Below are 22514 nucleotides of genomic sequence, written 5' to 3'. Positions count from 1 at the left end.
GGTTCTGGGGAAGGAAGGCCTATGGTGTGTGTGGCTCCCGACGTGGGGAGGTCCTGCCATCATCATCTTCAGACTTCTACATGAAAGGCACTGGGCCTTCTTGTCATCCTCCCCCCTTGTCAACCTTTGACTATTGGTGGTACTCTTCCTCTAGAAAAGCCCTCCTCCCTTGGCAGTAGTCTACATGTTCAGTCCTAGTTTTTCCTCTGCCTCTGTGGTAGCTGTATTTCTACCCTTTTTTTTTTTCTTAAATTGATTTGAGAGAAACATCGATCTGTTGCCTCCTGTACGTGCCCCAACTGGGGATTGAACTCGCAATCTGGGTAAGTGCCCTGACCGAGAATTGAACCCACCACCCCTCTGGTGCACGGGATAATGCTCCAAATGAGCCACACTGGCCAGGGCTGCATTTCTACATTCTTTACCTGCCTGTCCCCAAGACTCTCTTTGGTCCCTCTTTGGAACACCAAGTTTTCTTTTTTTTGTTTGTTTTATTTAGTTTTTGAACAGGGAAGATATGCCATAGTTAAAAAGATAGAAGAGGGGTGTGCAATGAGAAGTAAATCTCTCACACCTGTCCTTCACCCACCCAGTTCCCCTTCTCCTCAGCCATCAGTACTAACCTGGTTTGTAATTTGTTGGGTCACAGACCCCTTTAGAAATCTAATGAAATTCATCACCCTTATTCTAAGGCAAATGTGTGACTGCACAAACATGTCAGATTGTACCATTTCATAAGAATCACAGGCCCCTAAAGCCTATGTATATGTGGTTTGAGGCTAAGAATCCCAGCCTGTGTCACACCCTCTTCCTTAGTATCTTAGTATAAATTTGTGGGTCCCCATGTAAAATGAAGATGCAGGGCTCCTTGTTTAAAGAATTTCAAGATAGCAACAGCAGAGCATTAAACTAAGCATAGGGCCCTGTGTGACTGCACAGGTTACACATTCCTAAAGCCTGTCCTGTATATCATCATTTCCTCTGGCTCTTCTACTTCCATCTTTATAGCAATTAACCTCATAGCTGTAACTCTTTTTTTTTAATCCTCCACTGAGGACATTTTTCCATTTTTTATTAAGATAGAGTAGGAGGGAGAGAGAGGAAGAGAGAGAGAAACATTGACGTGAAAGGGACACATCGAGTGGCCGCCACCCGCATGACCCAACCAGGGCCGAGGACAAACTGCAGCCAAAGTACTTGCTCTTAGCAGGAACCGAACCCGGGTCTCTGTGGACCGCAGGCTGACGCTCCAACTGCTGAGCCAAACCGGCCAGGGCCGTATCTGTAACTCTTAACCACAGCTTGTTCTGAATTTCAGACCCAGCTGTCCAGGGAACTGCTGACTCTCCATGTGGATATTCTAACATCTCATACTCAGTCTCCAAAATAGAGCCATTTACCTTCTTACTCTCTGCCCCTTAATTTTATTCCTTAACATCCTCCCACAGCCTGCAATCCCTCCCTCTTTATATCCAGACACTCAGTTGCCAAGACCCATCTATTTTGACTCTCAAACCCATGCTGCCTCTGCTTTCCCACTGTCCTCTCTTTCGGGATGGTCTTTCATTGCCCACCATATGTAATACTGCAATTGACCCCTACACTCAGGCCCTCAGGCTTTGCCTCTTCTGTTCCAATCCAGGCACACCTCTCCCAGCCTCCTCTTCCCCAAGAACCATTCTCATCATGTCATTTCCACATATAAAGACCTTCAGCAACTCTCACTGCTTACAGAGTTGGGCACTAACTCCTTTGTCAGCATTTAAAGTCCTTTGTAGTAGGGTTTCAGACCTTTTCCATGCTCGTCTCTTACCCTCCTTTTCATGTCTCCGAGGTTTCAACTTAACTGCAGAACCATCTGGTCTCTTAATGGGCCCAGTGTGTTTCGCTGCATTTTAAAATTTAAACTATATTTGTTCATGGCCTCAAGAGATTAGAGCTGGTTTACTCTACTACAGCCATGTAATTGCTCTGGCCCTTTCACCACAGCCACTGCCTAGGCCCTGCTCATTGTGTTGTCTGCATTTCTTCTGTCACTCTTCCTCTTACCCCCATCCTTACTGGAAGGGGAACCTCAGATGCAAAGGTGGATAAAATCACCATTAAGTATCAAGCAGACATGAGTAGAATCCCAGCTCTTGTTTGCTTGACCTCTCAGACAAGTTACTTAAACTCTGTTTCTTCCACAGTAAATATAGGTAGTACTATCTTATATAGTCATTAAAGAATGAACAGATGAAGTGAATAAAGTTCTAAGGATGGTGCTGCTATCATATTATCTCATGCTGGGCTGGTCTCACTTGGCTCCTCCACAGCTGTAAGGACTCAGAAGACATCTCATCCCTCTTTCCATCAAGTTCTGGGAACCTGAGTGGGGTGAGGTGGAGGCCTGGCCCTTGGCTGCTCAGTAACTGTATTGCATGTTTAAGTGTGAGGGGAGCTGCTGCTTCTGTTCCCTTTGTTCAGACTCACAGCTCAGGCAGCAGCAGGCGTGGGTGTCACCAGGGAAGGCACTGACAGCTTCAGTTCTCACCCAGGCTTTGCAGATGACAGCTGGGGTGGTGGGGCCCTGTCGGGATATGCAGACTGACACCATCATGACCCAGCTGGTGGGCCTCTCTGGTGGATATGGGCCTCACCTTGAATCAGTCCAGGTCATAGCTGAATGTAGCTTTGGGAGCTAAATGTAGCCTCTAGCCTGTTGCTTGAGGTGTAAGGGAGGGTAAGAAGATGGGGACTTGGTACCACTGTGTCACCAAATTACTAAATAACTTCTAGCAGGTAAATTCTAGCTCCTCTCCAGGCCTGTTTTCTCATCAGCAAAGGCACGAGTTAGACCCAGTAATCTCTAAGGGGCTGTGGTCACCTGTCACGGACTACATCAGCACTAAGTCAGTTCTGAAGCTTCCCTAGAAATTTAGGTTCCTTGCTCCTCTGGGCCTGAGTTTTCTTGTCTCTAACAGAGTTTCTTACATCCATCCCTTCTGTTGGAGTGTTGAGAACAAATTCAAAGTGAACAGGTGCAGTAGAAAAATTCTTTATTGAAAAAGAAAGGGTGACCCCCTTGCTGGTACCTCCTGGGCCCTGGCCAAAGGGGGGGGGGGGTTACCACCCGCTCTGCTCCTCACGCTGGTATCTGAAGGCAAAAGTCTGTCCACGCCTTACCTTTAATAGCCTTAAAGGGGAAGTGCCATGGTAAAATGATAAACCACAGAATCAATTCTCAAAAATAGCACTACCAGGCCCTTCTTAAAGGCAATGTGGACAAGTGCAGCAGATAAGAGCCAGAACGTTTTCGGAAAAGTCTCCAAGAAGGGTCTCTGTGTCTTTACCTTTAAGAATCTCTTAAAGGTGAGGCAAATTCGTGCAGAGTACAAAGGGAAACCCTGTAAGAGTCTACAAAGCACTTTTCCAGTTCTCGGTTTTAGGATCTCTTTACAGAAGAGATGGTCAAGCGCGAAGTATTAAAAAACAGAATACTATACCTTGCAGAACGATTTTCCTCCCTGCCCGCCGGCCGCGGCACGCCCACCCACCCTCGGGTGGAGTACTGCCTCCTACGCGCCCAGCGGCGGGCGGTATCTAGAGACCGCCCTCTCTCCACCCCCACCCCACCCACTGTGGTCACACCAGGGCGTCCTGGGAGTTTTTGGTTTCTTAGACCGTCTTCACAAAGGAAGTCGGACAGGGGCGGGGCGAGGGGGCGAGCGGAGAAAGTGGTGGCCATGGCGACCGCGGTGACCATGGCGACCGCGGCTCAAAGCACGGAGAGGTCGTGACACGACCTAGAGCGCTGCTTGAAGAACTTGGCGTTGCGGGGCACCAGGTTGGCAAGGAAGCGCTTGGCCTTCTTGGTGAGGCTCTCGCGGCGCCCGGGTGGCGCGGGGCCCTCGGGGCTGCCCCATTCAGGCCGCCGGCTCCCCGCGTGGCTCCGGCCCCTCCGCAGCCGGATCTGGCGTACAGCTCCCTCGAAGAGCTCCCGCGTGTTGTGATGCAGCGCAGCCGATGTCTCGATGTGCTTGCAACTCAATGTTCCTGCCAGGTGGCGGCCCTCTGCGGGAAGGGACTGGTTCAGGCGCGCCTAAGGGGCTGCACTGGGCCTGGGGCAGGGTGTGCAGTGGAAAGGGGTTGGGCCAAAGTAAGAGGACAAAGCAGGATTCTTGGGGAGGGAGAAAGGGAGGTTGGAGAAGAGGTAAGGGGGAGTGTAAAGAAGGGATTATCAGGGCCCTAGGCAGGGGCATTGAGAGACTACCTGTTATCAGGGCCCTAGGCAGGGGCATTGAGAGACTACCTGTAGCCTGGGGCTAAATGCAGTAAATTTTGTGCACCTGATGGTAAAAAGAGGTGACATGGAAGTTCCCTTAAGATTGCAAGCATGGATGAAGTTCAGGATACCCACCCTCCAATGAAACCTCTCGGGAACGGGCCAGGTCACTCTTGTTTCCAACAAGGATGACAGGCAGGTCCTGGTGGGGCCTCCCAGCCCGGAGTCGAAGTAGGGTCTCTGGAACTTTGGAGAAACTTCCTCGATCAGTGACTGAGAAGACGATGAGAAAGGCATCCCCGGTCTGAAGGCAGTGGTCCTGCAGCCACCCCCCTGCATCCCCCTGCAAATGGGCAGAGAGAGTCATGCAATGTCAGGGCTGGAGGCATAGGAGAACCTGTCCAGCACCTACATCTCAAGGATGAGAAATCAGGTTGTGAGGGAGTAGCCACTTGCTCAGAACAGCGGAGTTAGTTAAGGGCAGAATCTCCATACCCAGAGTATGTTTGTGGGGGAGGGACAAGTTAGTAATGTGAGCCCCACACTTGAGAAGTAGAGACATAAGATCCTAGACTAGTGTAGTCCATCCTGCTTTCGATACTTAAGCTCAAGAAAGCTTAAGAAATGACTTCTATTCAAGTGTATGTAATCTGGTCTCTCTATATAGTAACCATTTATGTTCAAATGTTCACAAGTCCTCACTTTTAAAATTTTCTTTCACTGATATTACAGAGCCCTGAACTTTTGTCCTGTCCGGTCAGATTCTTCCAGGCTGAAAAATGTATGGATAGGGTCAATTTCAGGATGTGTAGCCTGGCTTGCAGCTGCAGGGTTTGCCAAATTCAAACCCTAACTTTCCTCTGGGTCAGAAGATCCTAGAAAGACAGCAGCTCTCAATGCCATGATATGCACACTAGTGTGGACCTTTGCTCTTTGAAATGATAAAACATGCTGAAACCAGCGCCTGCAGTCCCACCAGCCTTGAGCCAGACTTTGCCCTTTCCCAGTTCTTCCAGGGTTTCATCACTTGCTTGCAGCCACTTCTTAGTTCTCACCTGTTCCCAGATGTCATAAACAACTAAAGTTACTTCCTCCTTATCCACCATGATGCGTCTCTCATAGGTATCCTCTGTTGGGAAATAAGAACAGGAAATAGAGCCCATTAGAAGGCTATCAACACTTGTGAGACCTGGTAACCAGGAACACCTTAGATCACAGAACCAGAGACCCTCACCCAGGGAGGCTGCCACAGAAAGCATTGGAGAAACTTCTCTTAGGTTCTGGCCTCCAGGGGTTGCTCATGCCTTGAGTTCTTCTATCCCTGACTAGGGTAGTAGAGGTACTCTCAACCCCTGCAGGGTTCCCCCAAATACCTGGGTTCTCTGGCTCATGAGCACTATCTCCCTGGAGACCGCCGAAAGTGCCTGCTAGGGTGCTCTTGCCCACGCCACTCTCCCCCACCAGCATGACCTTGAAGATGCCATCCGTTTGGGTAGGGGCTGCCTCCCCTGAACCCAAGGAGTCAGAAGAGCCAGAGGATGAAGCTTGAGGTGGCCAGTCAAGTTCATCTATAGCCTGGGCCCGCCGCAGCTGGTGCTTGTAGGGGACAGGCATACTGCCTCTTCGTCTGGGGACCCCTGGGACAGAAGGTGGCCCACTCCGGTCCAACCCTGCCAACAGTTTCTCTGACTTCTTCAGCAGTGTGGCATTTGCTTCTGAGGGGCAAAGAGAAAGATGCTATGAGCAAGGTGTGCCTACCATCTGCAGAGGACTTAATCCTGGTTATTCCAGCTTCAGAGGTCCAGTTGATGACCATGACCCAGAAGGAGCTGAGAATCTTTGGTCTGACCTCTTACACTGAAACTCCTCCACCAAGAAGCTGACCTGATGACTTGTCCAAAGTGGTTTCATACAGGGGAGACACCTGTGTGCAGCCTTGCACACTCACTCACACTGACATATGAGCACACCCCCAGTCTAGGCCTCTGGCCTCGGGGGGCTGCATCTCCTTTGGCCAAGAGGCCCTGCCCCTTCTGCTTCCTGCACTGACTCAGGGATGAGAAGCTGAAGCTGCTGCCCGTATTCTGGAGGGGTGGGTAGTGGTAGGCAAAAACTTTGTGGGGACCTTGTTCCAGGGAAGGGCCTTTGCTTTTTGAAATGTGTGTTTGGGGTCTTCATGGATGTGTGCATGAGAGGGGCTGCCTCTCCCTGTGCCCTGTAGGTGAGCATCCCCCAGCACATGGCTGGTGTGTGAGAATTCTACATCCCTCGCCGTCCTGGTGAGTTGGAGAAAATACTGTGTTTGTGGTGAGGTAAGAGGGAGGGTGGGAGAGGAGGAGAGGGAGAGAGAGAGAGAGCAGGAGCATGAGAGAGTGACAATGCATGGGTCAGGGTAACCGGAGGAGGATGGACAGACACAACAAAGGAGGATGGAGAGAGGCTGGAAATAGCCCAGGATCAATACTTGGCCAGCAGCCAGGGCCTCCAGAAGCCAGAAGAAACCTTTATAACAGATCCCCAGGGGAGCCCCTTGCCCGTGATTCCCAGGCTTCTGGGCTGCCCCTTCCCTTTCTCCCTACCCTCTGCCTGTGGGCTGCCCCCCCCCCCAAGCACCAATTTCCCCAGCAAAGCCCTGAGAGTGAGGGGGAGGGCGTTTAAGCAGCTCTCCCCCCACTTCCCAGTCCAGCCCCATTCCTAGTGGGAGTGGGAGGCTTCCCCACTTGCTCTTCCCCTCTTGTTTGGGTTCAAGCTCCTTTGCTCCCTAGTTCTGACCTCCCCATCAAAGCTTCATCTCCCACCCCCATGGTTCCAGCCAAAACCTGCCCAGCTCTGCCTCACCTGGTGTGGGTGTCCCCGGAGGGGAGGCCTGGTGGCTGCCGGAGGGGCAGAGTGCTGTGGTTTCTGTGTCCGTGTCCATGCCTGTGTCCAGGTCCGAATGCATCAGTGTGCGTGTGCCACCCGGCGACTCGCAGCACCGGCTGCTTCACTCAGCAGCACTGTCAGCTTTTCCCTTTAAATACCACCCCCCTACATGTCCTCCCCCCCAGACACCTGGGGGAATTGTCCCGCCTCCTGATGAGGTCACACATGCTAATGAACAGTGATGTCAGCGGGATTCCCTCCTTTCTATCCCCCACCCCTTTGTGTCGCTTCCCTCTGGGAGCACACACACTGCGGATCTGGTTAAGATATAAACAGAACAAAGTCAGAGGGCAGAAGAGACAGGTTCAGAGAAGTTGGGGCAAGGGGTCGGTGGGTAAAGGAGCAGAGGACAGCACGAGGAAGGACACAAGGACCGAGAGGTCCTTCTCCAGGAGCCAGAACTATGCGTCATTTATCTCTGAGTTCCCAGCCCCCTAGCCCAGTGTCCAGTCCAGAGTAGGTGCTCTGTGGCTAAGTGGAGGGGCTAGAGGCAGAAACCAAAAGAAATGCAGACACAGAGGGCAACCACTCTGTCACCAAACTTCCCTGCCAATCTCCTTCCACTCACCACTTCCTGGGCTAAGACTTACAAAAGTACCCATTTCCCAGCCTGGTTCCTAGGCAGGTGGGGGCTTTGAGGAAGGAGAGATGGCTGCTTTGTTTGGGCAGCTTCATTTTGTCAACTAGGTTCAGGTGATGCAAACCATTGTGGGGACTTCCTCTTTCTCTTCCTCCCTGCCAGTCCACCAACCTAGTGTTAATCAGAGCAGGAAAAAGGAAAAGACTTGCCCTGGCCAGTTTGGCTCAGAAGTTAGAGCATCGGCCGGCCCTGTGGACTGCAGGGTCGCAGGTTCAATTCCTGGTCAAGGGTACGTACCTGGGTTGCGGGTTTGATCCCCGGCCCTGGTTGCAGCCAATCGATATGTGTCTCTCACTTCGATGTTTCTCCCCCCCCTTCCCTCTCTCCTTCCTCCTTCCACTCTATCTTAAATCAATGGAAAATAAAAATGGGAAAGACTAATCCAAGGTAGGGTGTAGAGTGCCAGCCCCTCCCCTAGAACCCCTCTGAGGGTCAGGCATCAGGCCTTCTGGGCTACACAGGCAGACACACAATGTCTACCTCTTTGTGCCAAGCCAGGATAGCAGTCTCCTTTACTGTTTCTCTTATGCCTGATTGGTTACTCTTGGTCTTCCTTCCTGACACCTGCAAACACCCAAACATTCTGATTTCCTGGCCCCTCCTGACTCCATTTTTGCCAGGCATTGGGCTAAGCACCTTCCTTTAAAAAAAAATTTTTTTTTTCTTTATTGATTTTAAAGAGAGAGGGAGGGAGAGATTGAAGCATTGATGAGAACATCAATTGGCTGCCTCCTGCATGCTCCCCACTGGGGATCAGGCCCACAATCTGGGCATGTACCCTGACTGGGAATCAAACCGGCAACCTCTTGGTGCATGAGTTGATGCTCAACCACTGAGCCACACAGACTGGGGCTCATTACATGATCTCCTTTCATCCTCATGGCTTAAGGCTCAGAGTGGTAGGTGGGTAGCCTGTTCCCTAACCAATCATGAAGCTGGAAAAAAAGTAGGGGCCCTATAACTCCCACCCACATCTTTCCAATGCCAAAGATTGTTCTTCATCTCTACCCTATGCTGCCTTCCTTGTCGTAAATATTCCAACTGTCTCCTATTATTGGGAACAATTCATATTGCAATCTTCAGTGGACTTTTCCAGTCAAAGAGGAAAATGGTAATCTTTGGACTAACATGCAGGAACAGTTCTTTATCTGCAGGTCAACTACATTGTGGGGTCTAGTGGGAGCAGAAGGGTCTCCTAAGCAGGCACGATACTCATGCACTTTACTCATTAGATATACTCTCCAGTCTTCAATCATGACTATTTATCCTTACTTTATTCACAATTTTATTTTTAAATTTTTATTTTCTTTATTGATTTTAGAGAGAGGAAGAGAGATAGAAACATCAATGAGAGAGAACATTGATTGGCTGCTTCCTGCATGCCCCCTACTAGGGATTGGGCCCATAACCTGGGCATGTGCCCTGACTGGGAATCGAACTGGCAACCTCTTGCTGCATGGGTCAATGTTCAACCACTGAGCCACACCAGCTGGGCACTTTATTCACAATTTTAATGTGCCCATGTGTGTTCATGTACTCACAGATTAGCAGCACACTTAGAGCAGCAAGTGACCCCTGATAGCCTGGCAGCAAGGGAATCAACACCACAAGAAAACGTTTTTTTTTACAAAAAAACTTTTAAAGCAGTCATAAGCATTTAAAAAGGGCTCTATGCCCTGGCTGGCATTGCTCAGTAGTTAGAGCATCGGCCCAAGCACTGAAAAGTTGCAGGTTCGATTCCCAGTCAAGGGCACGTACCTGGGTTGCAGGATTGATCCCTAGCCCTGTCAGAGTTCATGGGGTAGGCAACCAATCACATCAGTGTTTCTCTCTCCCCCTCCCTTCCATTCTCAAAAAATCAATGGGAAAAAATATCCTCAGGTGAGGATTAACAACTAACTAACTAAATAGAGCTCTAAGGTCATTTGGCATAAAGGCAAATAGCCCCCTGATGCTATTATATCTTCTGAAAACAATGCAAAAGAGGAGCTATTGGTTTCTAGGAATGATCCTCAACATCCCAGAAAAACTTAGATTATATTACAGGTGTGCTGAAGATGAATGTAATGTTATAGAATGATTTTCTTCCAAAATGAGTTTTTAGAAAAGTTTTAAATTATAAAGAGGTGAGCTTGATGTAGCTGGAAAACTCAAGTGGTTGGACTCATTTTTACATCAGATAAGAGTGAGTCAGTGGCTGCAGACCCCAGCAAGGATTCTTGTCTATGACTTCTGCCTGCCCTCAAACCAGGTTTAGGCCATAGGAACAGGTTGGGTTTCACCTTGAACCATCATCTCTCTCCCCCACTAGTAAGAGTCTGTGTACTTGCCCACCCATCTCCAGGCTCCCTCAGGAATAGGAAGTCCTATGGAATAATGGGACAAGGGTGAGATTTGGAAGTGAACCAATCCAGGTTTAAATCTGCCTCTCTGTACACTGGACTAGTCTAATTCCTTGGGTGCTGCTTGTGAAACCTGTGAATTGGTTCATGGGGGTTATGATGTCCAGGGCACAGCTTTGTCATAAGGGTTGGCCACATAGAATAAAGGATCTGACACTTAGCAGGGTGCCCAACTATTTGGTGCTCCCATAACCTCTGCTGTGTGACTAGGGGACCCTCTTCCTTCTCAGTGGGGACTGGAGCTTGGTTCAGGCCCAGATTCTGTTCCTTAAGGGCTGAATTCTATTGTTAACTCAGATTCACAGCCAATCCCCCTCTCAAGCTAAGAACACCTTCCTCCTCCTCTTATACCCCTGATACTGGGCACCATGGATAGTGGTCTATCCTGTTAATATTTCAAGTTGCCTATCTTTTCCCTTGGTCCATGGTTAAAATAAACTTGGATGAGTGTTCCCCAATACCCCACCCTCTCCTGAGTAGCACCTTCTGTTTTAGTTTTCTCACCTAGAGAAGCTAGAGAAGCTTCTTTTAGGTTCATGAAGCTATACACACAGGCCTTCCCATTCTTTTACCTTAAATCATATCTGCTTTCTTTCTTTTTTTTTTTTTTGTTCAGATAGAGTGGGAGGGAGAGAGAGGAAGAGAGAGAAACATCGACGTGAAAGGGACACATTGAGTGGTTGCTACCCACACGACCCAACCAGGGCCGGGGACAAACTGCAACTGAGTTACGCGCCCTTAGCAGGAACCGAACCCGAGTCTCTCTGGACCGCAGGACGACGCTCCAACCACTGAGCCAAACTGGCCAGGGCTGCTTTCAAGATATATAAAAGGTCTGGAGTAGGACAAGGGATGAAGACAGCAAGCTGAAAGATTTTGAGATGGCTGTGGATAAGACAGCAGGAAGAGGGCAGAGACCAGGTGATGGAGACATGGGAGGGGAAATCAACATTCCTTGTTTCATCAGTTTTCTCTGGGCCTGACACTGGTGGAACCCAGGGATTGTTTGCATTTGGGAAGGAAGGCCCAAAGGGAAAACAGTAAGCAAGAATGAGGACCTCTGGAGCCCCTTCCCCAATCTCTGGAGAGGGTCTGGAGTGAAAGGAACATGGGTCTTTCCTGAACCAAGATGCCAGGGTCCCAGGACTGAACGATATCCCCTTTCTGCCATTCCTTATTTCTTGCTCACTGGGAAAGAGGAAACATTATGCAATTAGCACTACTTGTAAGGATGCTGACAGGGTGTAATCAACAGGGCCCTCTACCAGAGGGGTGGGGATAGGCCCGACCAGGCAGGAAGGGTATGGACAAGACTTAGGGTTTGTTTCCCTGGGGGGAATATGGGGTGTGTGTATTGTCAGGGATGTCTCAGCTCTGCTCCTGGGGCACAATACCCACCCACCCCCTTCTATATCCTTTGTCCCTATTTTCATCTCTGGGACAGCTGTCACCTTGCTTATGAGGCTGAGTTCCAACATTTTTTCACAGATCATTCCCTCCTCCATCACCCTCTCTAGCTCTTTGGCTCTGGCCACTGCTTGTGCTCCTGCCCCTTTTCTGAAGAGGTCCAGGGTCCAGCCTACAGCCCTCACCCTCAAGTCTGCTTAGTTTCCTTAACCTGTGGACACTCACCTTGCCTAGAATTCAAAACTCTATTCCAGCCCTGGCTGATCTGGCTCAGCGGTTAGAATGTCGGCCTGCGGTCCAGTGAGACCCAGGTTTGGTTCCCACTAAGGGCATGTTACCTCGGTTGCAGTTTGTCCCTGGCCCTGGTTGGGTCATGCGGGTAGCAGCCACTCGATGTGTCCCTTTCATGTCGATGTTTCTCTTCCTCTCTCTCCCTCCTGCTCTATCTGAACAAAAAATGAGAAAATGTCCTCGAGTGAGGATGAAAAAACAAACCAAACAAAAAACTCTATTCCAACTACTGACAGCATTCTTTAGAATCTAGTTTGGGCCTTCTTCCAGGAAGACCTCTTAGATTTGGCCAAGTAGATGCCAGCATCTTCATAGCCTTAATGTTTATGATTTTTCTCTCAATTCACCTTTGTCTGCTTTGAGGCAGACTGGCTAAAAGTTCATGTCTTGCCCTGGCTGAGTTGCTCAGTGGTTAGAACATTGGCCTGCAGACCAATGAGTCATGGGTTCGATTCCAGTCATGGGCATGTACTTCAGTTGTGGTTTGTCCCCAGCCCTGGTCTGGTCGTGCGGGAGGCAGCCAGTCGATGTGTCTCTCACATTGATGTTTCCCTCTTCCTCCCTCCCTCCCACTCTGATGATAATGATACACAAAAATATCCTTGGGTGAGGATTAAAAAAAAAAAAAAAGTTCATCTGTCTTGCCTAGGTCAGACTGTAAGTGTCTGGTGGGGGTAGAGGGTGGAGGGCAGGAGTCATAGCTCCCAGGTTCTACCAGGGACAATCTGCTCCTGTGGTCTGTACTCTGGGGGTACTCCATAAATGGAAACATTTCCAGCTACAGGACCCAGCAGGTTCACCGGACTTCCGGCCTGGCAGTAAATAAAGAGGCTTGGTGCTCACCCTGTGTCAATGACTATAGAGCTGGGCCCCAGGTGGTGAGTGGAGGTGGAAAGGTTGGTTCTTAGGGTCTTTTCTTATCCACTGAGTAGTATAAAATCCAAGAGTGTGTGATTAGAAGATCAGAAGAGGGCAGAGCAAAGGCCTACAGAGGAAGGAGCAAAGTGAGGTGAGCATAAGCAGAAATGGGTAGAGAGGCAGGGCTCAGGCTCAGAGCTCATTTACAAAAATCTTAAATTTCTGATTCCTTTATTTTCAACCTTGACTTCTGGGCGATGACCTAGCTATGGGATAAAAGCATTTGTTGTGCTCTTTTTTTGAGCCAGGTCCTATAGGAAGGATCACAGTTGGCAAAACCACAGGCCCTGCCCAAATCCTCCCCTTGTGGGCTAGAGGTCTCCAGTCAATTAGCACACTGGTGCTTAAGGCCACTTTTGGGTGGGGGATTGGCAAGGATGGAGTGTTCAGGACTTTGACTTCTTAAGAACTTAACTTTTAAAAAAGAGCCATCCAAATGGTGATGGTGTGAGGAGAGGGTGGTGGTGGTGGAGACTGTGACCTTTGGCCAGGTGCAGAGGAAGCTATGTGTGGGCCCTCTCTCTGCCCAAGGGACACCTAACTTGACAGCAGCTACACAGGACCAAAAAGAGGCTCACCAAGTCCCCTCAGACCTAGGGTCAAGGCAGGAAGTAGTGGAAGGGAAGCTGAGCTGCTTTCTAAAAGGTCACTGTGACCAGAGCCCCAAGGAGAGCTGGGTCACCTCAGGCAAGCAGTGGCTCATCCTCTGCTTCAACCACCCAGACACCTGGCTCAGCCAGTGGCACCAACAGTACATCATCCTCATCCTCTGGGGACAGGACTATTGTGTGGGGTTCAGGTGGGGTTCGGATTGGTCCTGGGGACCGAAGGCTGGGCAGGAGGCAGCCTCGCAGGGCCTGCACCACTCCAGACAACAGTGATGGTTCTAGGGGCACTGAGGGCGGTAGCCCTGGGGCATCCGGGACAGTAGGGAGGGCTGGAGATATGCTGGCAGATGGGAGGGGAGCCTTGACAGGCAGTGGGGGTGCCTGTTCCCCATCCTGCCCACCTACTGCTCCAACCTCATGGGCTGGACCTGTGCTGTCATCTAGGGCTTCAAGGGGAGCGTCAGAAGGTGTGACCTGGGATCTGGTCTCAGGGGCCCGCGCTGGGGGGTTGGTTCGAGGAAGCAGGCCCCAGCGACGGAGACGGCGCACCAGGCGGCGCACAAAACGGCCCCGTTGGCGGCGGCGGGCACCTGAGGCACCCCCTGGAGTCATATCCTGGCGCAAGATCTGTAGCAGAGAACGCAGGTTGCCCAGCACTGAGTTCTGCAAGGAGAGGAGGCAGACATCAGAGTCAGAGGGGTGAGGAGGGCTAGAAGCCCGAAAGGAGGAGGGGACAGTGGTGGGACCACAGTGGAATTGGGAGCAGGATGAGCTAGGGTTGGGGGTAGTGACTTACATCATTAGGATTCTCCGTAGGGAAGTCTTCCACAGGTGGGATGGCACCTTGAGCAATGAGTTGCCCATAGGAGGGAGGTGCCTGCTGCTGCACAATCTCAGCCTCCATTCGAGTGAGGGGGGCAAAGATGCTGGAAGGAATGAGGGCTGTTCAGTCACAGGTGGTTCCAACTACAGCAGCCTGTCCCAGCCTGGTCAGGCTTCTTCCCTCCACACCCAGGACAGGACAACTGAACCTATGCTATAGCTTTCCCAAAAGTCATCTGAGGTCCCCTCCTTCCTTGAGATTGCTTTTAGAACCTGGACCTATCCGTCCCTCAGAGAAGCACCCCTTTTCCCAAGCTAGATAACCCCACAAGCTGACCCATAAGCTTGGTCACTGAAGCCTATCCCCGACATGGGCACCCTCATGGTCTCCTATGGCAGCACAGCCCTGTCTCACCCTCAATCCCCACTCCTCTACAGCCAGCTGACCTGTACTCCTGGGTGCGAATGGCATAGAGCTTGCAGGTGCAGCCCAGAGCAATGACCAGTAGTAAGCCGCACACAAGGCTGCCAATGACTGCAGCTGTAATGACCTTGCGGGGCAGGGCATAGGAGCAGTCCCACTCATCACTGCCGTCAGCACAGTCTGGCTGCCCGTCGCACACCCATGTCTCATAAACGCACTTCTCATCCCGGCATCGGAAGTTGCCAGGCTGGCAGTGCCGGCAACGTCTTTCATCGGCTCCATCAGCACAGAAGGTCTGGTAGTTACAGCGGTCAGCAGGCAGGTAGCAGGCTGTGGCACCAGGGGTGCCAGAAGCCCCACAGGGATAGTGTCCAGGTGGGCAGCTGGGGCAGTTGTCCTCATCTGTGCCATCGGCACAGTCCCATGAGCCATCACAGCGCTGTGCCTCACTGTAGCAGCGCTCACCCAGTCCCTCACTGGCTCCCAGGCCAGAGCCTAAGCCACAAGGCTGGTCCCAAGGCAAGCAGTAGCCCTGCACATGGTAGGTGGCATTGAAGCCCCGACCACTGCTCCAAGGAACTGTGTGGTAGGTCACGATGGCCTGGCCAGACAGTGTCTCCACGGTGACAGCCTTGCCATTGTTGAAGTGGGTGAGCCTGCGCAGCCGCCGGGAGGTCTCAGGGGGCCCAGAGCCATCATACACATGCACTGCATCTTCAAAGCCCAGATCCAGGGCTGTGAAGCGCACTGCCAGGCGCCGGCCATCGTGGGGGTCCAGCCGCCAGAGGCAGGACTGGGGGTGGGAAACTGAGGCCAGGTGTGAGTAGCCAGGGGAGGAGAAGACCCCATAGAAATCTTCCAAGGTGTGATTGCAGGGTGGGGTGGGGACAGAGGCTAGGGTCAGGTCAGGGAAGGGATCTGAACCGCAACCTGCCTCATCCGAGCCATCTCCACAGGTATCGACCCCGTCGCAGTGCTGGGCTAAGGGCACACAACGGTGGTTCAGGCACTGGAACTCTTCCTGCAGGCATAACAGCCGATCTGCAGAGGCACCATGGAGAAGGGCTGTGAAGCACCAGAATTGGAACAGGTGGGATCCTCCCCTCTTCCCTGGAGCTTCCACTATCTGTGTTAATCGCCTCATGGACATCCCTGTCCAGCTCACCTTGGCTGTAGGAGAGTAGAAAGCCCTGGCCCATGGGTGCTCTGGCCCCAGCATAGCTGTAGGTGATGATGACATTGCCCCCAGGTAGCTGCAAAGGGCTGGCAGGTGCCTCACAAAGAGAGATCTGTGGCTGGAGAGGGGAGCGCAGGATTAAGCGCTCTGAGCCACAGGCCAGGTGCAGTTTTTGGAACCTAGAGGATGGAAAGCAGAATGTGAGATTTTTTTTCTTTTTAATCCTCACACAAGGATGTTTTTTATTGATTTTAGAGAGAGGGAGAGGGAGAGGGAGAAAAAGGGAAGGAGGAAAGGAGGAAGGGAGAGAGAACATCAATGTGAGAAAGAAACATCGAACAGTTTGCCTCACATAGGTGCCCTGACCGGGTATCAAACCCACAGCCTGGGTATGTGCCCTGACCAGGAATCGAACCCAAAACCTTTTTGGTGTGTGGGACAATGCTCCAACCAACTGAACCACACCGGCTAGGGCTATGAGATATTCTGGACCATTGCTGGCTTCTCCCCATCCCAGGCCTTTTCTATCCCAAAAAGCACAAACATCTACTTATCCACAATTCAAATAGCCAAGTGAAAATTCAGTTATCCAAATTCCTTAGTAGTCAATGGCAATAGTCCTAACAGAGGCCAGCAGTACCATGAGACTATGAGATACATCCTAGAGCCCCATGGAAAAACTGACTAGTCTTCTGGGGCTTCAATAAGAACAAGTATATTGCTTTCCAATTGTTACAGCACTGTCACTCAAGTACAGTGTTAGCAGTAACTGGCAATTACCATACAGTTAAATTAACCAGAACTTGCTATCCCCTCCAATTGCCTGTTGGTGAGACCTGGGATCACCATGGCACTTTGACTCCTCTGCTCCAAAAGCCTTTCCACAAATTGCCCTCTCCCTTCACCTACACCTTTCTGGGTAAATTCATGAGAAGTAAACTGTGTGAAGCAAATAGCCAGGTACTTAATTAACATGTACCCCAACCCCATAGCCCAAGGTTGGAGAACCTGGGGAGGCCTGGATTACTCAAGAGATCTGGGGAGGCTGAGGAAGGTCCTGATTAAAGGAACAGCTCTGAACCACAAAACTTACATACATGTATGCATGACCAATGAACATAGAAAACAAAGCTGGGTGCCCTGGTCGGTTTTGCTCAGCGGTTAGAGCGTCGGCCTGCAGTCTGGAAAGACCTGGGTTCGGTTCCGGCTAAGGGCACGTGCCTCGGTTGCAGTTTGTCCCCGGCCCTGATTGGGTCATGTGGGTGGCAACCACTCGATTTGTCCCTTTCACATTGATGTTTCTCTCTCTCTCTCTCCCACTCTATCTGAACAAAATATCAAAAAATGTCCTCGGGTGAGGATAAAAAGAAAACAAAGCTGGGGATGGGGTGGGGGGGAAGGAATGGAGGGTGTCAATGGGGGAAAAATGAGAAACATCTTTAACAAAAACAAATTAATAAATAAAAAATAAAAGAATTAAAATAAATAAATAAATAAATAAAGGAACAGCTCTGAATCCTAGGCAAGGATGTGCAAGGACTGAGACTCTCCTTAGAGCAGCTACATAGGAGTCCAAGGACTATTTCTAGAGTGACTGTTGACCTTCAGAAATGACCAGGACCCAAGCTATATGTCCATCCCCACCCAGCTCCAATACACTATGTCTGGTCCAGACCAAGCCAGGCTTTTAGGACAGACTAGACCAAATCAAATTCTAGTCTTCCCCCTGTTGACAGGGATGGAAATTCCACAAAGAAGTGATCCCTGAAAGCTTTCCCATGATGAAGATGGGAGGGGCAGGGGAGAGGAATAGGGTCTTGCCCTGCTTCTCACCTAACTGTTACAGTCAAATTCTTGCTGGCAGGGATGAGCCAGGTGCAGTTGGCAGGGGAGCTGCGGCTGTCCCGGCCAAGCGGCCGCTGTAAGGTGCCCTGCAGTTCCGAAAGCACTGCTGGAGGGTCCTCACAGGCTGGTGAGAGAGGCAGTCAGAAACACTGGTTGAGAGTCTGTTACCCTCCCACCCATCCCTAGGCTTGAGGCCTCCACGGGCTAGGCTCTTCAAGACAGCAGACAAACTGCCCCCCTCATACTCTATATAGTCATAGTCTTCAGTGGGTCCCCTTCCTCCCCACACACATCATAGCTCCACCTTAAGTATCAAAAGCATAAACAATCTGAACCCTGCTTTGTGCCAGCCTCTCAGCCAGGAGAAGCGGAAATACTGTCTCTACCCTCAGATCTGGCTAGGGAGATCAAGCATGGACACTGGGAAAAACCCAAAATAGTACATAAGTACCCAGTGAGGGCTCAAAGGGTAGATATCTAAAGGGTGGATAATCGCCACTCAAAAACTATGATTGGTGCCAGAAGAATTCAGGGAAGAGAGACTCCTTCTCTTGGGTCTTCCCTCATTTTACTAAGCCCCAAGGTCCCAGAGGCACCATCTACTCACCAGGATTTGGGAAAATCATCCGATCTGGATGGGCCAGCGCGCCTCCTAGAGGAAGTGCGACAAAGGGCACCAGAAGGAGTCACTTACAAGTTTTCTACACCTGAACATCTCAAAGAGAAAAAGGATCCACCTGGGATTTCCGGGTAGTTCTGGGAGGGGTGGGGGAGCAGGTGGTGACTGCAGTGTGAGACCTCAAAGAGAGGTCGGGCAGCATGGCCTGAAGGGTAGGTTCGGAGCTCTAGGAAAGCCAGAGGGAGGATGAGGGCTGAGGGGGGCGACTAAGGGCTTCCCGGGGGCAGGGGCAGGCAGGGCTGGGGGCGCCGGCTGGCAGGGTAAGGTGAGCGGCCGCACAGGAGGAAGCGAGCTAGAGCATCTGGGCTTGTGACAGCCCTGGGGGCGTCGGGGGGCGGATGAGGAGTTCCGTTTCGGTTTCTTACCCAGGAGGAGGAAGAGGATGACTGGCGGCATTCCGAGTCGTCCGCAGGAGCCGAAGGAGTTCCGGAGCTTCTGCCGTCTACCCAGTGGGGAAGCGGTGCCGCTTCGTGAGTCCAGGCCCCTCCGTGCCGCCTCCCCGAGGGGGCTCCATGGCCAGGGCAACTCGACCGGTGCGCAGGATGCCAGGGCTGGGGGCGGGGAGGCGGCGGCGGCCGAGAGCAGGGGCGGTGCCTCTCGCCAACTTCGGAGTTGTCTTCCGGGCAGCCGCCGCGCCCTCAAAGCACCGGAGCTCGGCTGGAGGCCTCGCTCCGAGGCGCACCCTCCCCTAGAGGCCGCCCACAGGCCGCGAGCGCCCGGGTCCAGGCCTGGCCGCCACCTGCCGGGGCTTGAGGCCACTTCCTCTTCGAGCCAAACTTTGCCGACGGTCACCTGCACTGCCGGCCCGGGTGCGGCTCAACTTCTCCAGCGCGTCCAGTCAGCCGAACGCGGCAGGAGAGCAGGGACGGGGCACAGGCGGCACGGCCCAGCTCCCCGGCCCTCGCCCGGGCGGCACCCCAGCCAGCCTAGGGGTGGGAGCAACCCGGGCAGAACAAGGGGCGGGGCCGAGCCTGGCCGAGCCTGGCCCCGCCTCTGCTCAGCGACGCGCGCGCGCCCCGCCCGCCGGCTCGCCTTAACCCCTTTCCCGCCCTGCCTGGACTTGCCAGACCGGCTTCTGGACGAGGCGTTCAGTCTCCCGTTTTAACTCCTTTCGGTGTTTATTCCTTTCGGTGTAACTCGTTTGTGACAGGACTCGTTTGTCAAAGAACAACTGCTCATTCCGTAACTGTCGTATTTTTTCCTCGGACTCTTAAGCTTTCAGGACTTTTCTTGTCCCAGTGTCTGAGACCCGGCAGCACTTTTTGTAGTGAGCCTCTATTACAGAAATTACCACACGGTGTTATAACTATTTGTTTACTCGTCACTCCAGCCCCCGCTCCGCCTCTTCTTTGGAAACTGAAACTTCCTGTTTACCTTTGTACCCACAGGGTGTCTCCAGCTTCGACGCAGTAAGAACTCAATAAATGGTAAATAAAGGAGTAAATGTGCCTTCCCCACTTGCTGGCTTTGTGACCTTGAGAAAATTACTTAACCTCTCTGTGCTCAGTAAAATGGGGATAATAATATTGCATCTCCCTCCTAAGGTTGTTGTCAAATCCTTTAGGGAGGTAATGCAAATTGAGCATATAGGAAATGTTCCATACCTGGTAATAATAACACTTACAATTAGTCACAGGAGATATTTCTAATTTATGCGGGTTTGAGATTATCAATTTCCTGTGGCACAAATAGGTAATATTAATAAACAATACCAATAACATACACTTTCTGAACCTTTTTTTCACATTTCAGGCACAAATCTAAGCACTTTTCAAGTGTTTGCTCCTCTCAACAATCTTGTGAGGTGAAATACTGTTGTTACTTTTTTTTTTTTGGATACTGTTGTTACTTATATTTTATAGCTAAGGAAACTCCAGGTACAGAGAGATTAAGTGTTTTGCCCAAGATTATGGATCTAGCAAATGCTAAAACAAAGGTTGAACCTAGGTGACATTGCTTTGGATAGAACATACACTTAGGTCCTTACTACTCTCACCCCTTTACAAATGATACAAAACAGTTTTATATTAGTGATACTGGTTTTGATGTGCTCAAAACTGTGACCTCAGCAAGGCCTGAAGCCATAGAGTTGGTCATAAAAAGGCCCTTCTTCCATTTGAACCCATGCCCTTGGTCCCATGCCCTACCTCTCTCTGGTCCCTACTGCAGCCCTTGGGATTAATGAAGGGTGAAATAGAAGCCTGAATGTGGGAGGAGGGTGTTGAGGAAAGGGAAGAAGGGCAAAGAGGTTGGGGAAATTAAAAATATTTAAGTCCTAAAAGAGATCATGGAGCTTTTAATAGAGTGCGTGGCTATGTTCTCTATGCTAAGTACTTGGCTGATGCCTGGAACTCTTTAAAAAAAAATTTTTTTTTTCTTTATTGATTGAGAGAGGAAGGGATAGAGAGAGGGAGAGAGATAGAAACATCTGATGGCTGCCTCCTGCATGACCTGGGTCAACGCTTAACCACTAAGCCAAACCGGCCAGGTGATGCCTCAAACTCTTAAGACTTCACTTTAGCTTCAAGGAGCTTTCAGTCTAGTTGGAAAGAGAAGTCAGATACATAAATTCAAAAGCCAGAAAGCCATGGGGAGTACCCATGGGAGCCAGCATGTGGGTGGTTGGGAAGTGTGGAAAGGAAGCAGGACAGATGGTGGTGAGGTGGGAAGAGTTGTGGGGGCTGGGAAAGGTAGAAAAGAGCCCATGGTCTAGGTGCTGAATAAATAGAAATTTGCAGAAAATCAAGATCTATGCTGTTGGAGCAATGATCGTCATCATCAGAAAGAAAGAAACTGTACCAGGGTAGAACAAACTTTCATTTGATAAATATTTATTAGAATGCCTTGAGTGCAAGGTACTGTGCTAGACATATTTAAGAGTGAATTCAAGCAAAAAAAAAAAAGAGAGAGAGAGATGAGGAAGAAATTAATAAGGACCAAGGTGCTTATAATGAGTTTAAGCTTTAGTTTGTTTAGTGAGTTTAAGTGTCCAAGCTCACCTAAATCACATCCTAGACCATCCAATACATTTAGGAATTACAAAAAATAGTGGGAGCAGAGGAAAATGGGCAGATATTTGGTTTTCAAAATGATAACATATAACTTTTATAGAGTACTCATATGCTCAGCACTGTTCTGAGTACTTCACATATATTATCTCATTTAATCCTCACCACACCTCTAGGAAGTAGGTGTTATTTTTGTCCTTGTTTTATAATTGAGGAAACTGAATCATAGATAGGTTAGATAATTTGCTCAAGGTCAAACTACTAGCATGTGCAGGATGTACTGTCTGAATGTTTGTGCCCCCTCAAATTATTTTTCTTTATACTGAATCAATAAAAATACCAGGCCTAGGCCCTGGCTGGGTAGCTCAGTTGGTTACAGCAGCATCCAGATATGCCAAGGTTGCGGGTTTTATCCCCAGTCAGAGCACATACAAGAATCAACCAATAAATGCATATATAATATAAATAATACATCAATAAATACTTTTTTAAAATACCAAGTTTAACATGCATGAAGTCAGGAAATCCAACAGTGCCAGATACTGAATTTATATGGCACCGTCCTTTGAACACTGCCCCTCCAAATTCTTATATTGATTTCCTAACCTCCAAGGATGACAGTATTAGGAGGTGGGCCTTTGGGAGAAGCTTTGGTAATGAGGGAAGAGCCCTTAAAATGGGACTAGTTTCTTATGAAAGAGGATCCAGAGAGATCCCTAGCCTTTTCTGCCCTATGAGAATACACTGAAAAGGCACTGACTGAACCAGGAAGAGAAACCTCACCAGAAGGTGACCATGTTGACCCCTTAAACTTAGACTTTCCAGCCTCCAGAACTGTGAACAATACATTTCTGTTTATAAGCTACACAGTTGGTGGTATATATATATTTAAGAAATCTGAACAGACTAAGACAGAAACTTGTTTCTGAGAAGTAGGGGTGCATAGCAGTGGCTTTGGAACTGGGTAGTGGGTAGAGGCTGGAAGAGTTTAGAGGTGCATGCTAGAGAAAGCCTACATTGCCATGGATAAACTGTTAAGAGCAATTCTTGTGAGGGCTCAGAAAAGGAGAGCTGTAGAGAGAGCTTCAGTTTTCTTGGAGAATACCT

General features: G+C 50.2%; 2 protein-coding genes and 1 pseudogene across 11 annotated transcripts in view; 1 reads left to right on the top strand and 2 right to left on the bottom strand.

The window, feature by feature from the left end:
* RBM23 (RNA binding motif protein 23) overlaps positions 1-11073 on the top strand; it is a 28795-nt gene extending 17722 nt beyond the window's left edge. For all 3 annotated transcript variants that reach the window (XM_036262296.1, XM_036262331.1, XM_036262287.1), the window contains one exon: positions 10974-11073. In XM_036262296.1, coding sequence (XP_036118189.1) covers positions 10974-11058 — 85 coding nt within the window. In that variant the 3' untranslated portion in view covers positions 11059-11073. The remainder of the gene's footprint in view (positions 1-10973) is intronic.
* LRP10 (LDL receptor related protein 10) lies at positions 3557-19323 on the bottom strand. Of its 8 annotated transcripts, XM_036262203.1 has the most exons (12): positions 18765-19323; positions 18328-18372; positions 17709-17844; positions 15864-16054; positions 14722-15739; positions 14249-14378; positions 13854-14115; positions 7103-7183; positions 5638-5979; positions 5320-5393; positions 4400-4607; positions 3564-4053 (listed from the first exon to the last, which is right to left on the bottom strand). In XM_036262203.1, exons 1-12 carry the CDS (start codon positions 18793-18795, stop codon positions 3758-3760), a joined length of 2814 nt encoding a protein of 937 aa, XP_036118096.1. In that variant the 5' UTR covers positions 18796-19323; the 3' UTR covers positions 3564-3757. The 8 variants fall into 8 exon arrangements, with proteins under 8 accessions (XP_036118113.1, XP_036118096.1, XP_036118104.1 ...); XM_036262211.1 differs by lacking the exon at positions 7103-7183 and having other exon boundaries at positions 3566-4053; XM_036262238.1 differs by lacking the exon at positions 3564-4053 and having other exon boundaries at positions 4499-4607; positions 5735-5979.
* Positions 19324-21888: 2565 nt separating this feature from the next.
* LOC118622364 lies at positions 21889-21984 on the bottom strand (annotated as a pseudogene).
* Between the last annotated feature and the right edge of the window lie 530 nt (positions 21985-22514).

This window comes from Molossus molossus, unplaced genomic scaffold (assembly GCF_014108415.1).
Source record: "Molossus molossus isolate mMolMol1 unplaced genomic scaffold, mMolMol1.p scaffold_m16_p_1, whole genome shotgun sequence".
NCBI lineage: Eukaryota > Metazoa > Chordata > Mammalia > Chiroptera > Molossidae > Molossus > Molossus molossus.
The sequence above is the reverse complement of the archived record's forward strand: the minus strand, read 5'-3'. Positions and strand labels throughout refer to the sequence as shown.

What these genes read in the sequence shown, in the direction of transcription:
- LRP10 (XM_036262203.1), bottom strand. Translation starts at nt 18,795, where the DNA reads ATGCCGCCAGTCATCCTCTTCCTCCTCCTGG. An exon ending in ATTCGCACCCAGGAGTACAG is followed by an intron (nt 14,379 to 14,721) that starts GTCAGCTGGCTG and finishes CATTCCTTCCAG; the next exon opens with CATCTTTGCCCCCCTCACTC. An exon ending in TTTATGACATCTGGGAACAG is followed by an intron (nt 4,608 to 5,319) that starts GTGAGAACTAAG and finishes GCCCATTTGCAG; the next exon opens with GGGGATGCAGGGGGGTGGCT.